General features: G+C 48.2%; 1 protein-coding gene across 1 annotated transcript; it reads left to right on the forward strand.

Annotated features, from left to right (window-relative positions):
• Nucleotides 1-891: 891 nt before the first annotated feature.
• Nucleotides 892-18,312, forward strand: LOC120775604 (probable E3 ubiquitin-protein ligase HERC2). The gene is made up of 15 exons (XM_040105844.1): nt 892-2,695; nt 2,759-3,665; nt 3,730-4,301; nt 4,366-4,920; nt 4,986-5,899; nt 5,963-6,116; nt 6,175-7,134; nt 7,194-8,299; nt 8,410-8,783; nt 8,851-16,149; nt 16,213-16,738; nt 16,796-17,279; nt 17,348-17,524; nt 17,740-18,068; nt 18,191-18,312. The coding sequence occupies exons 1-14, from the start codon at nt 1,730-1,732 to the stop codon at nt 17,890-17,892; spliced, it is 15,147 nt and encodes a 5,048-aa protein (XP_039961778.1). The 5' UTR covers nt 892-1,729; the 3' UTR covers nt 17,893-18,068; nt 18,191-18,312.
• Nucleotides 18,313-19,070: the final 758 nt, after the last annotated feature.

Below are 19,070 nucleotides of genomic sequence, written 5' to 3' on the forward strand. Positions count from 1 at the left end.
TCGCGGCATTAAAAAAAATACTGTTTAATTTACATTGATTTTTGTAAGTTTACAGCAATATTTTACTACTTGTTTTGGATTTTTTTTATATTGGTAGTAAATATGAACCATAAAATACTCAGTAAACATTCTTCTATTATACAAGTTTTACCTCATTTCCATCAAATTTTCGAAATGCCTATATTTTTAATAAACAAAATTAACGTGCTAATTATTAGAAGTAGCATTTGTACGCAACGTTCCATTATTTTCTCATTTAGGACGATTTATTCTAATTGGATATTTTTTGGGTCTTATTGGTACGAATCCATCGTTTAGTATGGAATCTGCTGGCAGCACTGCAGTCAATCGAAAATTTTCTTGAGATTCTTTATTGAACTAGCTGGAAAAATTGCTGCGCTCCTTTCAATGAAAATTATACAAAGAAAAAGTTAAAATTTGTTATTCAAACTAGTGTATAGTTGTAGTAGAAAAGCGATACAACAAATTCGTTTATAAATTCCGTCAAAAATTTTGAGATCATAGCGAAAAATTGCATTTGAAAAACTCCGAAGAAAAATTTCGAGCTGTGAAAATTTTGTGAGTGGTGTGCGTGCGGTGGGTGTATGTGTGTAGAATAAATAGTTCGCCAATAGTGTGGAAGGGTAGTAAGTAAAATCAGCTTGACGAAGGGTGCAATAGCTTTCATAGTTAGTAGCACCATTACCAAGAGAAATAAAATAATTATTATTTACTTGTAAAAAGGTGGAGGAAGTGGTGTGGAGGCGGTGCGGTCAACGGGTGTGTGTGTGAAAGAACGACGCGTGCGAAGCGTATCTGTTGAGGCTCTGTGATAATCATTAGTATCAGCGGCAGCAGTTTACGCAAAATTGAATTTCCCCAAAGGCCTATACCAGCTGCAGCTGCAAAAACAAAAAAATTCAATATGTACAAAATCGAATAGAAGTGGAAGTAATAGCGAAGGAGAACAATACAACACCAACAAAACATCAATATAAATTGTTACACGGTCAAAACATATCGACAAAAGCGAAAGTGACGACATCAAAGTCAGCGACGACACGACGAACCTAACAACAACTAGGGAGGGGCAGTGGCTACACAAAACTGAACGCGACTACTTGACAACAGAAGCGTTGTGGGCGGAAGAGGTGTAATTGCAGTATTGTGGAATATAGCGCACATACGCTCGCTATATACAACATTGAGCAGCGTGTGTGAACCAACACAGCCGCTTCGCTTCGCTGGTTAAAGCACGGCAAGGCAAGGCTGGAGGTTAACGCGTGATTCAAAAAACAAAATTAAATTGAATAATTTTTGCAAACTTTACGTTCAATTGAAACCACGTAAATATTAATTGAAAATCGTGTTAGCATAACTGGATTTGCATCAAGCATTAGAAAATACATATATTTATCAGCGTCACAAAAAAGCATTTGCATGATAAGCAAATACAAAATGTAAACGCTGGCACGACAGCTCATTGTAGCACAGCGATCATACAGTATTTCAATAGCGTAAAAACTCATTAAACAAATCGAGAAGTCAAAAGTTTTAAAATTCAATTATCAGTAGCGTATTTGTATTTAATACAAATTGTGACTCGATTAAACAAACAACTACGCAGCTTTACGGTTTTCATTACAATAACAACTTGTCAGTACTTATAAAACCTAAAACAAAAACATAACACTGTTCCTTACCATAAGGTGCAGCAGTGACGTTAGTTATGTCCTCGTGCAATTCCACTGCTGATCTTTATTTACGTCCGCTGCCTTTCCTCGATGCCAAATGGTTGCGCGCCGATCTCATCTCTAGCTTGCGCAACGTCGAAGATGCTGCCGTGCTGTGGAATAATCTCATACAAGATTGCGAATTAGTTTCTTCGCCAGCAGCGCCTGTACTCAATGCGGCAGGTCATCTCTCCTATCTCGGCGATGATGGTAAGCACTACTGTGGCGTTCAGAAGCTGCAATGCTCCTGCTGCCCACTCGACTATTGCGGTCCTCTGTCAGCATGCAACTGCTCCGCTTGCCGTACGCTCGACTCCGATTCAGCCATCAAGAAAATGACCACAGCAGTGCAGAATGCAGCCGCTAACCGCATTTCATCAGAAGTCATCTTTGAATCATGGCTATGGGGCCAAAGTCCCAACACCACAGTGAAATTGAATTGCCAGAATACGCTATTGGCCGAATTGCATGACATTTCATTGCAAGCGGCAGGCAACTGTCTCTCTGCCATACACTTGCGTCAGCAACTTTTCATCTATGAACGCTATTTTGTGGCGCTCTCGCGCTGGAAGCAACAACAGGAGCTACAGTGTCACATCAACATTGGCATGCCGAGCAGTATTGTTTCATCGACCGCGGACAAGTGCAAGTTCAATGAGGATCAACGCAGCGCTGTCAACAGTGGCATAAGCCCGTTGCGTATTAGGGAGATGAATCACCATGCAACTAACAAATTAAGGCACTTCTCAACCGTAGACGTGCCATCGCCCATAAAGGAAAATGAACGCGCCACTTTAGGCTTGGCTCGGGTCGGCACACGCGCCGCGCTTAACTTTTCCTTCGCCTTCTTGCGACGGGCTTGGCGTTCTGGTGAAGACACTGAAATGTGCAGCGAGCTGTTAAGTGAAGCTTTGGAATCGCTGCAAGATCTGCCGGAGGCATCGCTCTTTGATGCCACACAGGTGAGCATTTCAGTTTGTATATGCCGATAACTATTTCTAATTATTAAACTCTCGCGTTTGCAGGTGTCACCTCTGTGGATCGAAGTACTTGAGCGCTCTATAAAGTTTCTGCGCCAAGTAGCGCTCGGAGATCCCTTAGGCGGGCGGTGTACAGCACCGCGTGAAGATCGCCACACCGCTCTGTGCTTACTGTTGGAGCTGGGCGCCCAAAAGGGCACACTTGCCGCCACACTTGAGGCAATCGTACTACTGTTGATGCTTTGGGAGAAAGAAAAGGAGACGGATGACAACCGCGACGTGCCACAAAACACAGGCGCGCCCTTAGTGCCCATACTTCGGCGTTACGAGAGCATTGGTAACTATGGCATTAACAATATGGCAGAGTCGGCACCGGCCAGCGCTACCGAATCCTTTCTACGCTTTCTCACGCTACCCGAACAAGACACCACCAATGTGGACTTGAAACAAGCCGCTGTGGTCGTTGTTTCACATCTCGATCGTCTCGCAAAGCCGCATTTGCCCACCAGTACCGCAAGCGCGCCACTACCTACGCGCGCTCAACCGCCATCTGCGAAACCAATTTTACACGCACAGGCGTCACAGGAGAGCGCATCCGCTGCCCCATCACCACAACTGCATGAGCAGCGCATTTACGCGCTCGGTTGGCAATCACTGTGCCACGATCAATATGGCTTCACCGCCGAACCGGCTGTAGGCTTGACAGCCGCTGCAAACACTGCTGCGGGCGCGCACTACCCCGCGCCTGTGCTGAATTTCTATTTCCAAGTGAAGCAAGTCGCCTTCTCCGAGGAGTACGTGCTCTTTCTCACACACGAAGGCAAGATGTATACTTGGCGCATCGCCAAACCGGAGACGGAGCCGATGATTATTGAGGAAATGAGCGACGTGCCGGTGGCGGCTGTGACGGCGCATTGCGAGGGCCGGCATTTCATGGCCGTGGATAATATGGGTAAGTTTAATCAGTAAAACACGGCTTTTTCGCAAAATTCATTTATTTATTTTATCGCGCACAGAGAATGCATACTCTTGGGGCTGCGGTGAGGGTGGCCGCTTGGGGCATGGCGACTCATTACTGCGCGAACAGCCAACCAAAATACAATCGCTGGAGCATAGCGTTAAGGCGGTGTATTGCGGCTGCACCTACAGCGCCGCCATCACCATGAACGGCAACCTCTATACTTGGGGTCGCGGCACCTACGGCCGACTCGGGCATGGCAACTCAGACGATAAACTATTGCCGACACATGTGTACGCCTTACGCGAGCATAGCATAATCGACGTGGCGCTAGGCAGCGGTGACTCGCATACGCTATGCCTGACGGCGGAGGGTTTGGTGTTTGCTTGGGGCGACGGTGATTACGGTAAATTGGGAAACGGCTCGTGCAATGGTTCTCAACTGCCGCAGTTAATCGAAACATTGCCGCTAATTAAACGTGTGTTTGCGGGCTCGCAGTTCTCAATGGCGCTGAGCTGCGATGGTAAGCTGTATTCGTGGGGCAAAGCGTACGATGGCCGCTTGGGCCATGGCTTGCTCGACAAAAATGTGCAGTGTCTCAACACGCCTAAGCACATAAACGCCCTGCAGGTCTGTTGACAAGTATTTTGTATTGTGAACTCTAAGAACCTTTCTTACCTCTCTTCCTCCGCAGTCAAAGGTCATTGTAGACGTCTCGGTCGGCGTTTGGCATTGTCTCGCTATGAGCAATAAAGGCGAAGTTTTCGGCTGGGGTCGCAACGACTTCCAGCAAGTGTGTCCCGCCGCGATCTCTAAGGAGCCCATATTGCGTGATCCGATACTCGCTACACACCCCTCAGTGCAAGCTTACGGAATTGCTTGCGGCGCCGCGCAAAGCATTATATGGAGTCAGACTTCGGTGCAAGGGGTGCCAGTGAAAATACCTTTTGTCATCGATCTCAGCGAACACACATTTAGGCTGCTTGATCAATTGCTCGGCATAGTCTGTGGACAGGACAGCAACAATCGTCAAACGCCGAATCAGGAGTCCGAGTGCATTGCTGTGGCCTGCTTGAATCTGTTGCGTCTACAATTACACGCGCTGATTGTAAATGGCGTCACGCCAAAATCTGTGGGCCTATCCGAAGGTTCGCGCCTGCTGGTCAGCCTGAAAACGCGCATACTTAGCCTGGCGGGTGGCTCAAATGTACTTAAAACCATGCAAGAGGCAGCGCAATGGACTCTGCAGGTATGTGGCATTTGGAAATACAAGTATTTCAATCAACTAAAACCATATTTAATGTGTATTTGTAGGTCGGCTGGAGCGTTTTATTGCCCACAGCTTCGGAGCGCGCACAAACTTTGACTTCCCTGCTGCCTTCTGAGTCGGGCATTTCTTCCTCGGGTCATCGCTTCATGACAGATCTGCTTGTCGGTTCACTGATGGCCGAAGGCGGCTTAGAAACGGCGCTCAAGCAAGCGATACGCTTGGAAGCTAATGACTGCACCGATAATGGACACAATTTACCGTTACTACATCTAATCAAACAACTGTTACGCAACAACTCTGCGTTGACGCAAGCACGTTTGACACAACTACTAATAAATGCTGGTATTACAAAGGCCGAAGATGATTCATTCACCACGCTCTCAGTCGTACAATCGACGACGATTGCCGAGCATACTAGTCCGAGTCTGGATTTGTTGCATCGCTTTCAGCGCTTACTTTTCGCACACATACACCAGTCGAAACAGGAGGAGATCAGCGGTGCCGAGGCGCTGCTCAGCAAATATGTACAGAGCGCGGTGTCGCTGTGCATACTTTCGCTGCAGAAGGCTCACGAAATCGCGCTGCAAGGCAAGGAGAGCGTGGCAGACATCATAAAAACCGATATATCCGATACACTGTTATACGAGCTGCTGATCGGACTAATCATACTGAAACGCGATCGTCCGACGATCTTGCCCGCTTTCGAATGGACTAAGATTTTTCTGCCGCTGCTGCATGCGCTGGACAATTTGAATCGTGTCATATGCGACAGTGAGATACAGGACTCGGACGACATGGGCTGGCCAGGCATTATATGCCGCGGTAATCAGAAGGGCGTGAATGTGCAGACTCAGGACGATGTGAATTTGATACGCAAAAATGATTTCGAAAACCAAATACTCGATGGCGGCAAGTGGATCATACTTAATGGCTATGTATGTGACGTCAGCGACTATCAGTAAGTCTGGAGGTGGTAGCTTAATAACTCGAGATCATACTAATTATGTCTACCTTTTTACAGAAACGACAATTCGGCCATTAATGAGCTGCTGGCAACGAGCATCGGCAAGGATCTCACCGTCGAACTAAATACATCCATCTATCGTAACTGTTTGGAACACATTTTGAGCAACTACAAGGTCGGACGATACGCGGTATACGTGACAGAGGAGAAGGTATGTTGACCATCACACAAAAACCACAATTTATTCCACCTTTTGCTCGCCCTTTCAGCCGCATGTGCAGCAAAGCAAAGTGCTCACGCATTTCAACTCGGAACGTGCGCTGGCTTACCTACTGGGGCTCGTTGTGAATCTCTTGCAGACCGGCCCCGCACAGCAGCCAGCAGAGTTGCAGTGCAAGACCATTGTGCGCTCCAGCATACTACGCGGTGGACTGCAGCTCTTGCAGCCGAGCAATCCCTTCGACGAGGAGAAGGGTGAGGCGCGTAGCAGCGCCAGCACCGCCGGCAGTACACCCACCGAACCGCCTGTGCACGGTATAAATGTTTGTGGAGGGATTGGCGGCGTAAGCACATCCGGTGGCGGCGTTGGTGGCGTCGCTGTAATCGCGCAACCGCATATTAATAGTGTGCAGCAGCGCATTGAAAGCTTTATATCCGGTTTGAGTGAAGCGCGCTTAACCGATCCTCTGGTCGTCACTTGGATGACACTCTCCGAACGTTACTGCAAGGATAACAACTTAATTTGGCACCAAGAGTTCCCACACGAACATCCCGTGCAAGAGTTGGAGCGTTTACTAACCGCAGTGCTGATACGCCATCAGAGCCTGGGCGGTCTGGTACTAAACGTGTTGGAGCGCGAGTTGGGTGGTGTTGCTGTAGCTAAGACACCCCGCCAAATCGCCGACATGATACGGCTCATCTATCAGACCAAATGGTCCGTGGTGCGCATACGCCAGCAGCTAAATCGCAGCTATAAGGAAGTATGCGCACCCATGCTGGAGCGTCTACGCTTTTTGCTATACGAAGTTCGTCCGGCAGTGAGTTTGGAACAGGAGGCGCTACGCAAATTGCCCATACTACATCGGCTGCCGCGCTTCAAGCACGTCGTGCGACGCATCATAGCCGAAATGCGCATGGCTAAGAAACAACTGGCCTGCGCCAAGCCGGAAGACATACTCAATGTGACGATACAGAGTCAGAATGTGGCGCAAAAGCTGAATCAGTCTCACGTAAGTTGGTTCATTAAAAAATGTTTATGCTTTTAGCACTCATTTCCCTTTTTTTGTAGGAATCACTACTGCAAAGCGATGGCGCCGCCTCAGAGCCAGCTGAGAAAGACTCTGGCGTCGGCACGGCGGACAGCAGCTCACTTGCCAGCGCCACTGTGCTCATGCCACCACTACGCGGAAACTTGTCCAACGAGAACCTACTTGACAGCGGCGACAACAACGTTATACTCAGCGAACGCAAAACCTCCAATGAAGAAATCAAATTGCAGGCAAATGAACTGGACTTCGACGAAGACAAGAAGCCCGCAGATGACGAACCGCGTCTCAATAACGATCTTTTACGCAAGCTGCGCGAGAAATGGTACTTCTCCGGCGAATTGAATGTGCCCATTATGCAGGAGATTGTCGAGTTTGTGATGCAAGAGGTGTGCGATGTGGAGACCGTGCGTCGCGCTATGTACTGTCAGGTGCAACGCTACCAAATACGTCGACAGGGTCTAGAAATGCTCCACGCCATGTTACAGGTGCATGGTTTGCTCGACGCCGTGCAGTACAATATGCTTAACGGTTACCTAGGCTTGCATCTCAAGTGCAGCTATAGCAAGCAGGCAACGTTGAACGTGCTTTACGATCTTAACATGATAACGGCTTTTCAAAAAGCCGATCTGCTGCTCGCAGAATCACGCGTACTCGAGTGGGCTGTGCGCGAACTGCAGCGGCTGGTCAATCAGGACCTCATACAGTTGAAGGGCAAGTACAATGCGGGCAACGGCAAGGATACCTCTAATCTGGGCACCTATGTGTTCTTGAAAAAGCTGCCACGTGCCCGTTTTCTACTTAGCGTGTTCGGCATCCTAGCCAAGGATATGAGTGCCAATGAGTTGAGTTTAATCGTGAATTCTGGCACACTCGGCACGGTGCTCGGTTTGCTCAGTCAGACCGGTGGCGAGATACCGACGGTGAAGAACACCTACGATCTCTCAGTGGTGTATGAAGACACAATTTTAAAACAAAAATCCAATAAAGCGAACTTAACCGGACCTGAACTGGCGAAGTTAATGAAGATCGGCACGCGTATCGTGCGGGGCGCAGACTGGAAATGGGGCGATCAGGATGGCAATCCACCTGGTGAGGGACGCATCATTAGCGAAGTGGGCGAAGACGGGTAAGGGGTTACATACAAATTTGTAGAAACTTGGAATTCTTTCTTGTACGTATGTATTCCTTTATCTGAACTTACTCTCTCTCTCTCTCTCTCTCTCTGCCTTCTTTCAGTTGGGTTCGTGTTGAGTGGTACACCGGCGCTACAAACTCCTATCGCATGGGCAAAGAGGGTCAATATGATCTACGCTTAGCCGATAGCGCTCTGAATATTATCTCACCTGACACAGAAACGGAAAAGGATGAGCTCTGCTGCGATGCTCAGCTGAATGGCGAATCGCACCCGACCAAGCTGCTGCGTTATGCCTGCACTAAAACGCTACAAATCATCTCGGTAGGCATTGGTTTACACAGCGCGCAGATGGATAAGAGTGCCGTGCGTTGCATATCTTGCATGTTTCGATCTGTACTCGATCCCAAGTCCACACTTGGTAATATCTACGGTCTGGACAATTGGACCACTTTAGGTTTCCTGAAAGCAATTGCAGGTGAGCACATACTTTTCTTATACTTTTATTTTATATTTTATTTCAACAACTCATTTAACGCCCTTAGGTGAATCGAAATCGCTCGCGAAATATTTGTCCTCGTCCACCTGGATCGACTTCTACATTAGCCTGCTCGAGCAGCCTGTGACGCGTGAGCAAGATCTTTTCCGCAATATTCACTGTCTACGGCTTCTGCAGAGTATACTCATCCACTGGACCGACGATGCACATACCCAACGCATGTCTTTATTGGTGCGTCAGCTCTTCTCCACACTGGGCAAGATTACGCTTTACTGCCCGCAAGACATATCGCTGTCACAAAATGGGGGCGACTGCAAGACACGCGTGCTGCTGACTGCCTCACACTCGGGCACCATCGCCGAGGAGATCATAACTCTACTGCGCCGTCTGCACACGCTACCCTATTGGAACGCGGCAATAAACTCGTTTCTGGCACAAAAGCTCTGTGTCGCTGCCGAATTGTTTGGCGAAGACGGCCTGGACCTGCAACACTTGGAGAACGAGTATATCTATGTAATGGGCGTACTTTGTACCATAGGCGGCTGCGATATACGACCGCGCGTCGGCCTACAAGTCTGCTATGAGGGCAATACTGCCACCATATGTGGCTTCACCAACAAAGGTAAGTGTCTGCTCAGCACGGATGGTCAAACCCTGAATGGCGAGTTCCGTAAGATCTCGCTGAACGTGGCATTCGAATGTGCCGACTATTCGGTTTTCAGCCTCTCTCGTATGCCGCTAAATGAGATGTTATTAAACTCCTGGGCTGTGCTGCTCTTCGGTCCTGGCGAACGCAAGGAATGTGTACCCAACATGGTGGACATCAGTTTACTGCGCGCGCAACAAATCCAATTGTCCGTTTTAAATGCGAATTGCGTGCTCTATCGGCATCAGGCGGCATTAAGGAAGATACTGAAACAACGCTCGCCCGGCTTGTGTACCTATTCTTCCGAAGAGAGTCTCTCGGAGGAAGCCAACGGCGCTGTGAACGTCAGCGGTGAAGGTAAGTCGAACACCGAGGGTGCTTGTGGCGGTGTTGAGGCCACGAACTGTGATGAACTTGCTGCACAACCGACAATTACTGACACTGAGTTGCTCATACAAAGTATTTTGATACGTGCCACCCAACCGTCGCCCATAAAGGCGATCTACACTTATAGTGACTTGTCAACTGCAGCGCTGAATTGCGCACAAGTGCTCGCTGCTAAAGTGCACACTGAGCTGAATGAAGCGGCCTCGACTAGCGCCGGACGCGGTGGCGCTTTTGCCGCACCAACACCGCCCATGCAACCGACGATGATACATGGCGTGCCAGTCTTTAATGTCGGTATGCTGGATGAGGCCACCGGTGGCAGTCAGCCACAAGCACCGAAGCATGATGCAGAAGCTACACCGCTCATTGCGCAAATCATGGAAATGGGCTTCTCTAAAAAGTCTGTAGAATTGGCAGTCAAGCAGTTGACCATACATCCGGAGGTGATACCAACACCTGAGCAAATCGTGCAGTGGATACTCGAGCACCCCGACGTTTGCGCAAATACCATCGATGCAACAGATTATCTGGAGCCGCCATTGGTGGGTAGTAGTGTGCCAGCCGCCGGTTCTTCTAGCGACACTTCACTGCAAGCGAAGCTGCAGACCTTGCATGATCCGGAAGCTGATTCAGACAACGAGAGCTTGGACAGCAGCTCCGATACCGTAGAGGGATCCTCCATACATGAACAGCTGGTGAAATTTGAGACGCGCAAGGACTTTCCCTCGGCCGATCAGTACGCATTGTATGTGCGCGGGCTCGTTTGCCCCGGCATGCTAGTGCGTTGTTGCCGCGACTTTGAGGAGATTAAAAAGGGTGATATTGGCACAGTGCTCAAGGTGGATACAGAGGGCTTACATGATCTGAACGTGCAGGTGGACTGGCAGCTACACGGAAACACCTATTGGGTCTGCTTTGTACACATCGAGCTCTTGGAAATGCCGCGTGAAAAGACGGCTTGCGAACGCTCCGCACAGGTGAGTGTCGGCACACAGGTACGCTTGCGCGCAGTGTCACGCTACAAGTGGGGTTATGTGCTGCGTGGCAGTGTCGGCACAGTGACCGCAGTACGCGGGAAAGATGTCACCGTGGATTTTCCCCAACATGCTGGTTGGAAGGGTACATTGAATGACATAGAAGTGGTGGGTGGTAACCAAGTAGCAGGCACTACAGGCGGCCTACTTGGTCTGAACAGCGGCGCGGTGCCAACACCCAGCGATCTCATCGAAGACTGGTCCCGTTGTATACGCTCACTTACGGTGTCCTCGAACGAAGCAACCGCGAAACATCTACTCGATCGCAGTCCCTATTGCTGGCAAAGTTCATCGAGCAGTCAGACCAAGCATTGGATCCGCTTGGAGATACATGAACATATATTGGTGCACAGTCTTTCGATTGTGGTCAGTCCGGGCGATCACTCGCATCAGCCTTCGTTGGTAGTGGTGCGCGTCGGCGACAGTATTGGGAACTTGAAGGACTACTCATGGATTTCAATAAAAAACACCGATACTACAGTAACGCTGATGAGCGATGTGCGCCAGTACTACCCCTGGATCGAAATAGTAATCAAGCAGTGCCGCAACAATGGCATACAGTGTAAAGTACACGGCCTGAACATCATCGGACGCCGCAAACAAACAGATCTCGATCTGCTGCTAATGAATGCTTCGTTCTTGGCTTGTGAATATGAGCAGATGAGCGACTCCAATTCGTGCTTAAGCAGCACCTATGGCAACGCTGATCCTAAATCCTCGACGCTTTGCGACCCGCCTTGTACTGTAATGGTCTGGGGTCTCAACGACAAGGAGCAACTGGGCGGTCTTAAAGGTTCCAAAGTGAAAGTGCCAACATTTTCACAAACTATCAGTCGCTTGCGACCCATACATATTGCGGGCGGCTCGAAGTCGTTATTTATCGTCTCGCAGGATGGTAAGGTGTACGCATGTGGTGAGGGTACGAACGGTCGGCTCGGCCTGGGCATCAGTGTTAATGTGTCAGTGCCACGACAGATACCAGTTTTGCATCAGTATGTCGTTAAGAAAGTAGCCGTTCACTCGGGCGGTAAACATGCGATGGCTCTAACATTGGACGGTAAAGTGTTCTCCTGGGGCGAAGGTGAGGATGGCAAGCTGGGCCATGGCAACCGGCTTACAATGGACAAACCAAAACTTATTGAGGCGCTACGTGCGAAGAAGATACGTGACATTGCCTGTGGTTCATCGCATAGTGCGGCTATCACATCTGCCGGGGAACTATACTCTTGGGGTTTAGGCGAATATGGACGATTAGGACACGGCGACAATGTTACGCAACTGAAGCCGAAATTGGTCACAGCATTGAGCGGTAAACGTGTTATACAAGTGGCGTGTGGCAGTCGGGACGCGCAAACTTTAGCACTAACCGAAGATGGTATTGTCTACTCGTGGGGCGATGGTGATTTCGGCAAATTGGGCCGCGGCGGTTCAGAAGGTTCTTCGATACCACACGAAATCGAGCGTCTGACCGGCATCGGTGTCATACAAATTGAGTGTGGCGCACAATTCAGCCTCGCGCTTACACGCACCGGTGAGGTGTGGACTTGGGGCAAGGGTGATTATTATCGTTTAGGCCACGGCAGTGACCAACATGTACGCAAACCGCAACCGATACAAGCACTACGCGGCCGTAAAGTCATCCACCTAGCAGTGGGTGCCCTGCATTGCCTGGCCGTCACCGATACCGGACAAGTGTATGCGTGGGGCGACAACGACCACGGGCAACAGGGTTCTGGTAATACTGTGGTGAATAAGAAACCGGCGCTGGTCATTGGCTTGGATTCTGTGTTTGTCAATCGTGTCGCTTGCGGCAGTTCGCACGCTGTCGCTTGGGGTTTGCCGCAATCACCATCGGAGGATGAGAAGAAAGGTCCTGTGCCGTTCGCGACCTCCAAAGATCCACTGGGAGGCAGCAGCCTCGGTATTTATGACACTGATACGCATCTAAATACACCAACAACAACAACAAATATGTCGAAACCGACGGCGAAGTTCAGTCTCAGCGAGACCTTGCTCTCCCTTGAAACCGATGGCGCACGTCAAACTGCGCTCAACTATGTGCTGAATGCCATGAGCATACTGCAGGCACGCCAGCTGATCGTCGCTGCACTAACCAGCCACAGTAAAGTGAATTTGCACGAGAAGAGTTCCAGCGAATTCGATGTACATGAAGGCACTAACGCTACTTTAGGTAAAGACGTTACAATTGGCGCTCCAAGCAGCGCACCGCATGGCACATTGGGCGGTCATAATGGCCACATCAACAATAACAACTGTAATAACGAAGTAATCGCACAGGGTGGTGGAGAGGCGCCAGCCGATGCCACCGATCCGGCCGTACACGAACCCTCGCCAGAGGCGGAAATTGTGCCCGCACCGGCTGGACCGTTAAGCGCATTCCAAAGCTTAACCGGTTCACTCTCACTTTCGGCATCGATTTCCAGTAATGCACCACATAAACATTCGAAAATGTCCGCCAGCGCTATGTCTGCGCTGGCCGCCACCATGACCAACCAGGAGGAGATAATTGAGGAGATCAGTCTCACCGGCTTGGATGACTTCACCTCATTGCTAGGTGAGGCTGAAGCCAAAAGCCTAGTGGAGTTGCTTAAGTTGAGTGTCGCTGGACGCACAGGACCACTCAGCACTGCGCAGACCATTTCCGATACACTCACTGCGCTCGGTTCAAACTCACCAACTATTGGCGCCATGTTGTTGGAGACCTGTATTACAGAACTTGAAGATTTATGCACGTCGCGCTATAGCTTGGGCAAAGTACCAAAACCTGTCATGCGCGAGAGCAGTCATCCCTACGTGGACAACATGACAATTGTGGGCCAGGTGAAGATACCCGGCGCCGAGTCGCTTCGCATAGAATTTGACAGTCAGTGCAGCACAGAGAAACGAAACGATCCGCTAGTAATTATGGATGCTTCTGGTCGCGTAGTCGCCGTGCGCTCCGGCCGTGAATACGCGCAATGGGCACCCGAAGTGCGTATACTCGGCGATGAGATGCGTTGGAAGTTCACCTCGGACAGCTCAGTAAATGGTTGGGGCTGGCGCTTTTGGGTGCATGCAATTATGCCAGCGACCGCGTTGCATGAACGCGGCTCTGACCGCGCAGTGCTCTCGCAGCCATCAATGCCGCTAGTGATGGCTTTGCTGAATGAGCGCTTGGGGCCGCATAACACAAGCGTGCTGTTGCGGTTAGCAGCCGCCTTAGCGGCCTGCGCGCAGCTCAACTCCCTCACAACGACACAGCGCATTTGGTCGATAAAACAGCTACACTCCGTACTACTCTCAAAACATGCACCAAAGCCATTGGATCCTTCGCTAAATTCTATTTTATTGCCCCTCATACCGGAATTGTTGCGTCAATATGAGTATGAGGAGCCGCAAGTACGTGGCGGCATACACCTCATGCACTCCGATTACTTCAAAACCCTGGCGGCACTCGCTTGCGATATGCAGTTGGATGCCGCGTTACCACCGGCTGATGTGCACAAGTGGGCTTGGTTCAAACGCTACTGCATTGCTGTACGCGTGGCGCAGTCGCTCATAAAGCGCACGGAATTGCCGCGCACATTCTGCATGGAGGTGCGTAAGAAATTCGCCGAAATGATGCCACCGCCCCAACCAAGTCATTCACCAGGCGGCGGCAGCGTCGGTTCGATGATGAACTCAACAACATCGCTTTCGTCTGCAGGCAGCACGAATAGCAATCCAACTCCTCCACCACCTCCATCCAGCTCAATTATGGTCAACACATTGACGCCCAGCACCAGCAATGTCATACAATTAATTGACTCAATGATGTCGCTCTCCCTACACGAACCGAATAGTGGTAGTATCATCTCTGGTGTGTGCGCTAACCTGCCACCACTGGCGCCCTCTACAGGCAATGATATGCCACAATTTTTACACGAGGACCATGTGGTTTTCAAGAGCGCTCACGACAGCCAGCTGCTACAGTGGCTCAATCGACGACCGGACGACTGGGCTCTCTCCTGGGGCGGCGCTAGTACAATCTACGGCTGGGGCCACAACCATCGTGGTCAGCTGGGAGGATTGGAAGGCAGCCGTATTAAGACACCAACACCTTGTGAGGCGCTTAGTCTGTTGCGACCCGTCCAATTGGCCGGCGGCGAGCAAACACTCTTCGCAGTGACACCTGATGGCAAGTGTTTTGCTACCGGTTATGGTTCGGGTGGTCGACTTGGCGTAGGCGGCACAGATTCCTGGGCTATACCAACATTGATAGGATCCCTGCAGCACGTTTTTGTGAAGAAAGTAGCTGTAAATTCGGGCGGCAAACATTGTCTCGCATTAACAACTGAAGGTGAAGTATATTCTTGGGGCGAGGGTGAAGATGGCAAGCTCGGTCATGGCAACCGCATGAGTTACGACCGTCCGAAGCTCATTGAGGATCTCACAGGTATTGGTATAGTGGATATCGCTTGCGGTAGTGCTCACTCAGCAGCTATAACCTCGTCGGGTCATGTGCTCACCTGGGGAAAAGGACGTTACGGCCGTCTGGGACATGGGGACTCGGAGGATCAATTGCGTCCAAAACTTGTGGAAGCTTTGCTAGGCTATCGCGCCATTGATGTGGCTTGTGGCTCTGGGGATGCGCAGACACTTTGTATCACCGACGACGACAATGTATGGAGTTGGGGTGACGGTGACTATGGTAAACTGGGACGCGGCGGTTCGGATGGCTGCAAGCTACCCTATAAAATAGAAAGCCTCGCTGGTTTGGGCGTTGTGAAGGTGGAATGTGGTTCACAATTTTCGGTGGCGCTCACCAAATCGGGCGCTGTCTACACGTGGGGCAAAGGAGATTTCCATCGGCTCGGACATGGCACTGTGGATCATGTGCGTCGTCCTAAAAAAGTGGCAGCACTGCAAGGTAAAAAAATTGTCTCGATTGCAACAGGCTCGCTTCATTGTGTAGCCTGCACCGATGCGGGTGAAGTTTTTACTTGGGGCGACAATGATGAAGGTCAACTCGGCGATGGCACGGTAAGTGCTATACAACGTCCACGGCTAGTGGCTGCACTGCAGAACAAACATATAGTGAAGGTGACTTGCGGCTCTGCGCATACGATTGCTATGTCCACGTCACAACTGACCGACCGCATGCGTCCACCACCCAATCCACCGCTCGAATATGACCTGGTGCGCGAAATGCCGCCGGAGGCGTTACATGCACGTCTGGTGCTGCTACATCATTTCTCGGAGCTGCTGTGCCCTTGTTTGGCCATGCTGCCAATCACAGGTGAGTTCGTGTAACCTTTGAGTCTTCATAAATCAGTTAATTCTTCTTTAATCTCTGCTACAGGTGAGCTCAGCTTGGGTGCTTTAAAGGATGTGCTCGTGTATACCATCAAAGAGGCCGCTTTCCGCAAGGTCATACAAACAACTATGGTGCGCGACAAGCAACATGGACCCGTAATTGAGCTCAACCGCATACAGGTGAAGCGCTCGCGTAACAAGTCTGGTAATGGCCTCGCCGGCATTGATGGCATGAAAAGCGTTTTCGGTCAGATGGTGCAGAAGCTGCCGCTTCTTACGCAAGAAGCGCTCTCTCTCCCGCATCGCGTGTGGAAGGTGAAGTTTGTCGGCGAGAGTGTAGACGATTGTGGCGGCGGCTACAGCGAATCAATCGCCGAAATGTGTGATGAACTGCAGAATGGCAGTGTGCCACTGCTGATAACAACACCAAATGGACGCGGCGAGGCTGGTGCTAATCGCGACTGTTTCCTACTAGACCCGACACTCGGCTCCGTGCTGCAGATGAACATGTTCCGTTTCCTTGGCGTGCTGATGGGTATTGCGGTCCGCACAGGCTCGCCATTAAGTTTGAAGTAAGTGCGTCGAAGTTTTGTGTCTGCAATAGATTTAACGTTTTCATTGCTTTGCAGTTTGGCAGAAGCGGTCTGGCGTCAATTAGCTGGAGAACAGCTACGTCCCTCCGATCTCACAGAGGTGGATCGTGATTATGTCGCCGGTTTGCTTTGCATACGCAACATGGACGACGATCCGAAAGTGTTTAGTACACTAGAGCTGCCCTTCTCCACATCCTCGGCCAAAGGACATGAGGTGCCACTGTCTACGCGCTACACGCGCATCTCGCCGCAAAATCGCCATGAATACGTGCGTTTGGCTTTGAATTTCCGTCTACATGAATTCGATGAGCAGGTTAAAGCGGTGCGTGACGGCATGTCCAAGGTAATACCAGTACCATTGCTGTCACTCTTTTCGGCGTCCGAATTGCAAGCGATGGTTTGCGGCTCGCCGGATATACCACTGGGACTGCTGAAGTCCGTGGCCACATACAAGGGTTTCGATCCGAATTCTTCGTTGGTGACATGGTTCTGGGAAGTGATGGAAGAGTTCTCCAACCAGGTGAGTGCAATTCAATCTTTAATCACGTTCCAATTCCACATGGTAATATGCGATTTTTTTTTTTTAAGGAACGATCGCTATTTCTACGCTTTGTGTGGGGCCGAACACGCCTACCGCGCACTATTGCCGATTTTCGTGGTCGGGACTTTGTATTGCAGGTGCTGGAAAAGAGCCCGCCCGACAACTTTCTACCGGAGAGTTATACTTGCTTCTTTTTGCTAAAAATGCCGCGTTACTCTTGCAAGGTTCGTAAAAATTCTTTATATAAGGCATACACTTGCGTTTAGATTAAAGAAAAATCAACTTCGAAAATTCGAAATTTCAATTTCGAAAATTCGAAAATAAAATTTTCCAATATTTAAATAAATTTTTAATACATACATACATACATATGTATGAATCGAAAATACGTAGTTAAAAAATGTATCCAAATAATATAATGAAATTATTTCTCGAACAGGCTGTTCTGCTAGAAAAGCTTAAATATGCCATACATTTCTGCAAAAGCATTGACACGGACGAGTATGCACGCGTTGCCATGGGTGATCCCACCGAAGCGACAGGCAGCGAGGACGACAGCGATCTGGAATCGGCTGCGAGTAATGAGGCCTAAATCAAAATTAACTATTAGTGGAACGTGAACTGGGTTTCACGCTAAACAAAGGATAAAAATAAAATACAAATATACTGGATAATGAATTTCAAGGATATTCATACATGCATGCATATACAAATACATACATAAATTTTGTGCAAAATGTAGTCTATAGTAGCAGCGAACGTAGTTTGGTAAGTACACTAGAAAAATTATTTTATTTTTGATATAAAAAAATCGAAAATAAGTTTAGAGATAATAAATGAAGTATTTTTGCTTAAATATTATATATTGACATATTCCGTTATACTTGCAGCACCTTACAAAAGAAACCATACGACCCCACAGAAACGAAGCGAAAACCGCGTAACCAAAAAGGAAATAATTAAATCGCCTCAAAGGCATACCAAACATGTGTAATTTCGAAAATCAAATGAATTATAGAATTCCATATTTTAGCAGCATAAACCCGCACATCCGTTGCAAAAAAATATATATATTATTGCAGAAAACCAAAATTCCGTTAAAATAGTATTAAAACACATAAATTTTATTGCGCAAAAAATAATTATGTTACTAAGTGTTAACGCAAAAATATTGTGTGACATTGAAAAAAATTATTGCAGCTAAATATGTTTATGTAAATCACATACATCTACACACACATATACATACATACATGCAGGCTTTCAAACATTGAGTTAAATGCAATTCCATTATTTTTCTGCATTCTATGAATTTATTATGTATTCGTTTTTTTTGTGAATTTCCATACAAACAAAAAACAGCAACACAACAAATATTACAAAACCTGCTAAACTTTAAAAATGGATTTAACAAAGATATTGAATAAAAAATATTTTATAACTTTATATTTACTCAACAAAAAAATATGTATTAATTTTAGCAACAAATATGAAAAATGTTTGAGCATAAATAATTTGTTTGGTAGCTTTAGTGATTTAGTAATTAGCAAATTAGCACTGAAATCAATTTTTTTGATTTATATTATTAACATTTTTTTAAATAATTTAGCACTAAAAACAAATTTTTGGATTATATACAAAAACTAATCTTTTTATTATTATTTTATAAATATAATTTAGTTGGAAAATAATTTTTTTTATTATTTTATAAATATAATTTAATTTTTTTCTGTTGCATGACTTAAATGAAAAATTTTAAATTATTTGAAA

Source organism: Bactrocera tryoni, chromosome 4 (assembly GCF_016617805.1).
Source record: "Bactrocera tryoni isolate S06 chromosome 4, CSIRO_BtryS06_freeze2, whole genome shotgun sequence".
In the NCBI taxonomy this organism is placed as follows: domain Eukaryota; kingdom Metazoa; phylum Arthropoda; class Insecta; order Diptera; family Tephritidae; genus Bactrocera; species Bactrocera tryoni.

Bases quoted from the DNA above. Each gene is read 5' to 3' on its own strand.
- LOC120775604 (XM_040105844.1), top strand. From the start codon at position 1,730: ATGTCCTCGTGCAATTCCACTGCTGATCTTTATTTACGTCCGCTGCCT. The intron at 2,696-2,758 runs GTGAGCATTTCA...TCGCGTTTGCAG, and splicing joins CGCTCTTTGATGCCACACAG to GTGTCACCTCTGTGGATCGA. The intron at 4,302-4,365 runs GTCTGTTGACAA...CTTCCTCCGCAG, and splicing joins AGCACATAAACGCCCTGCAG to TCAAAGGTCATTGTAGACGT.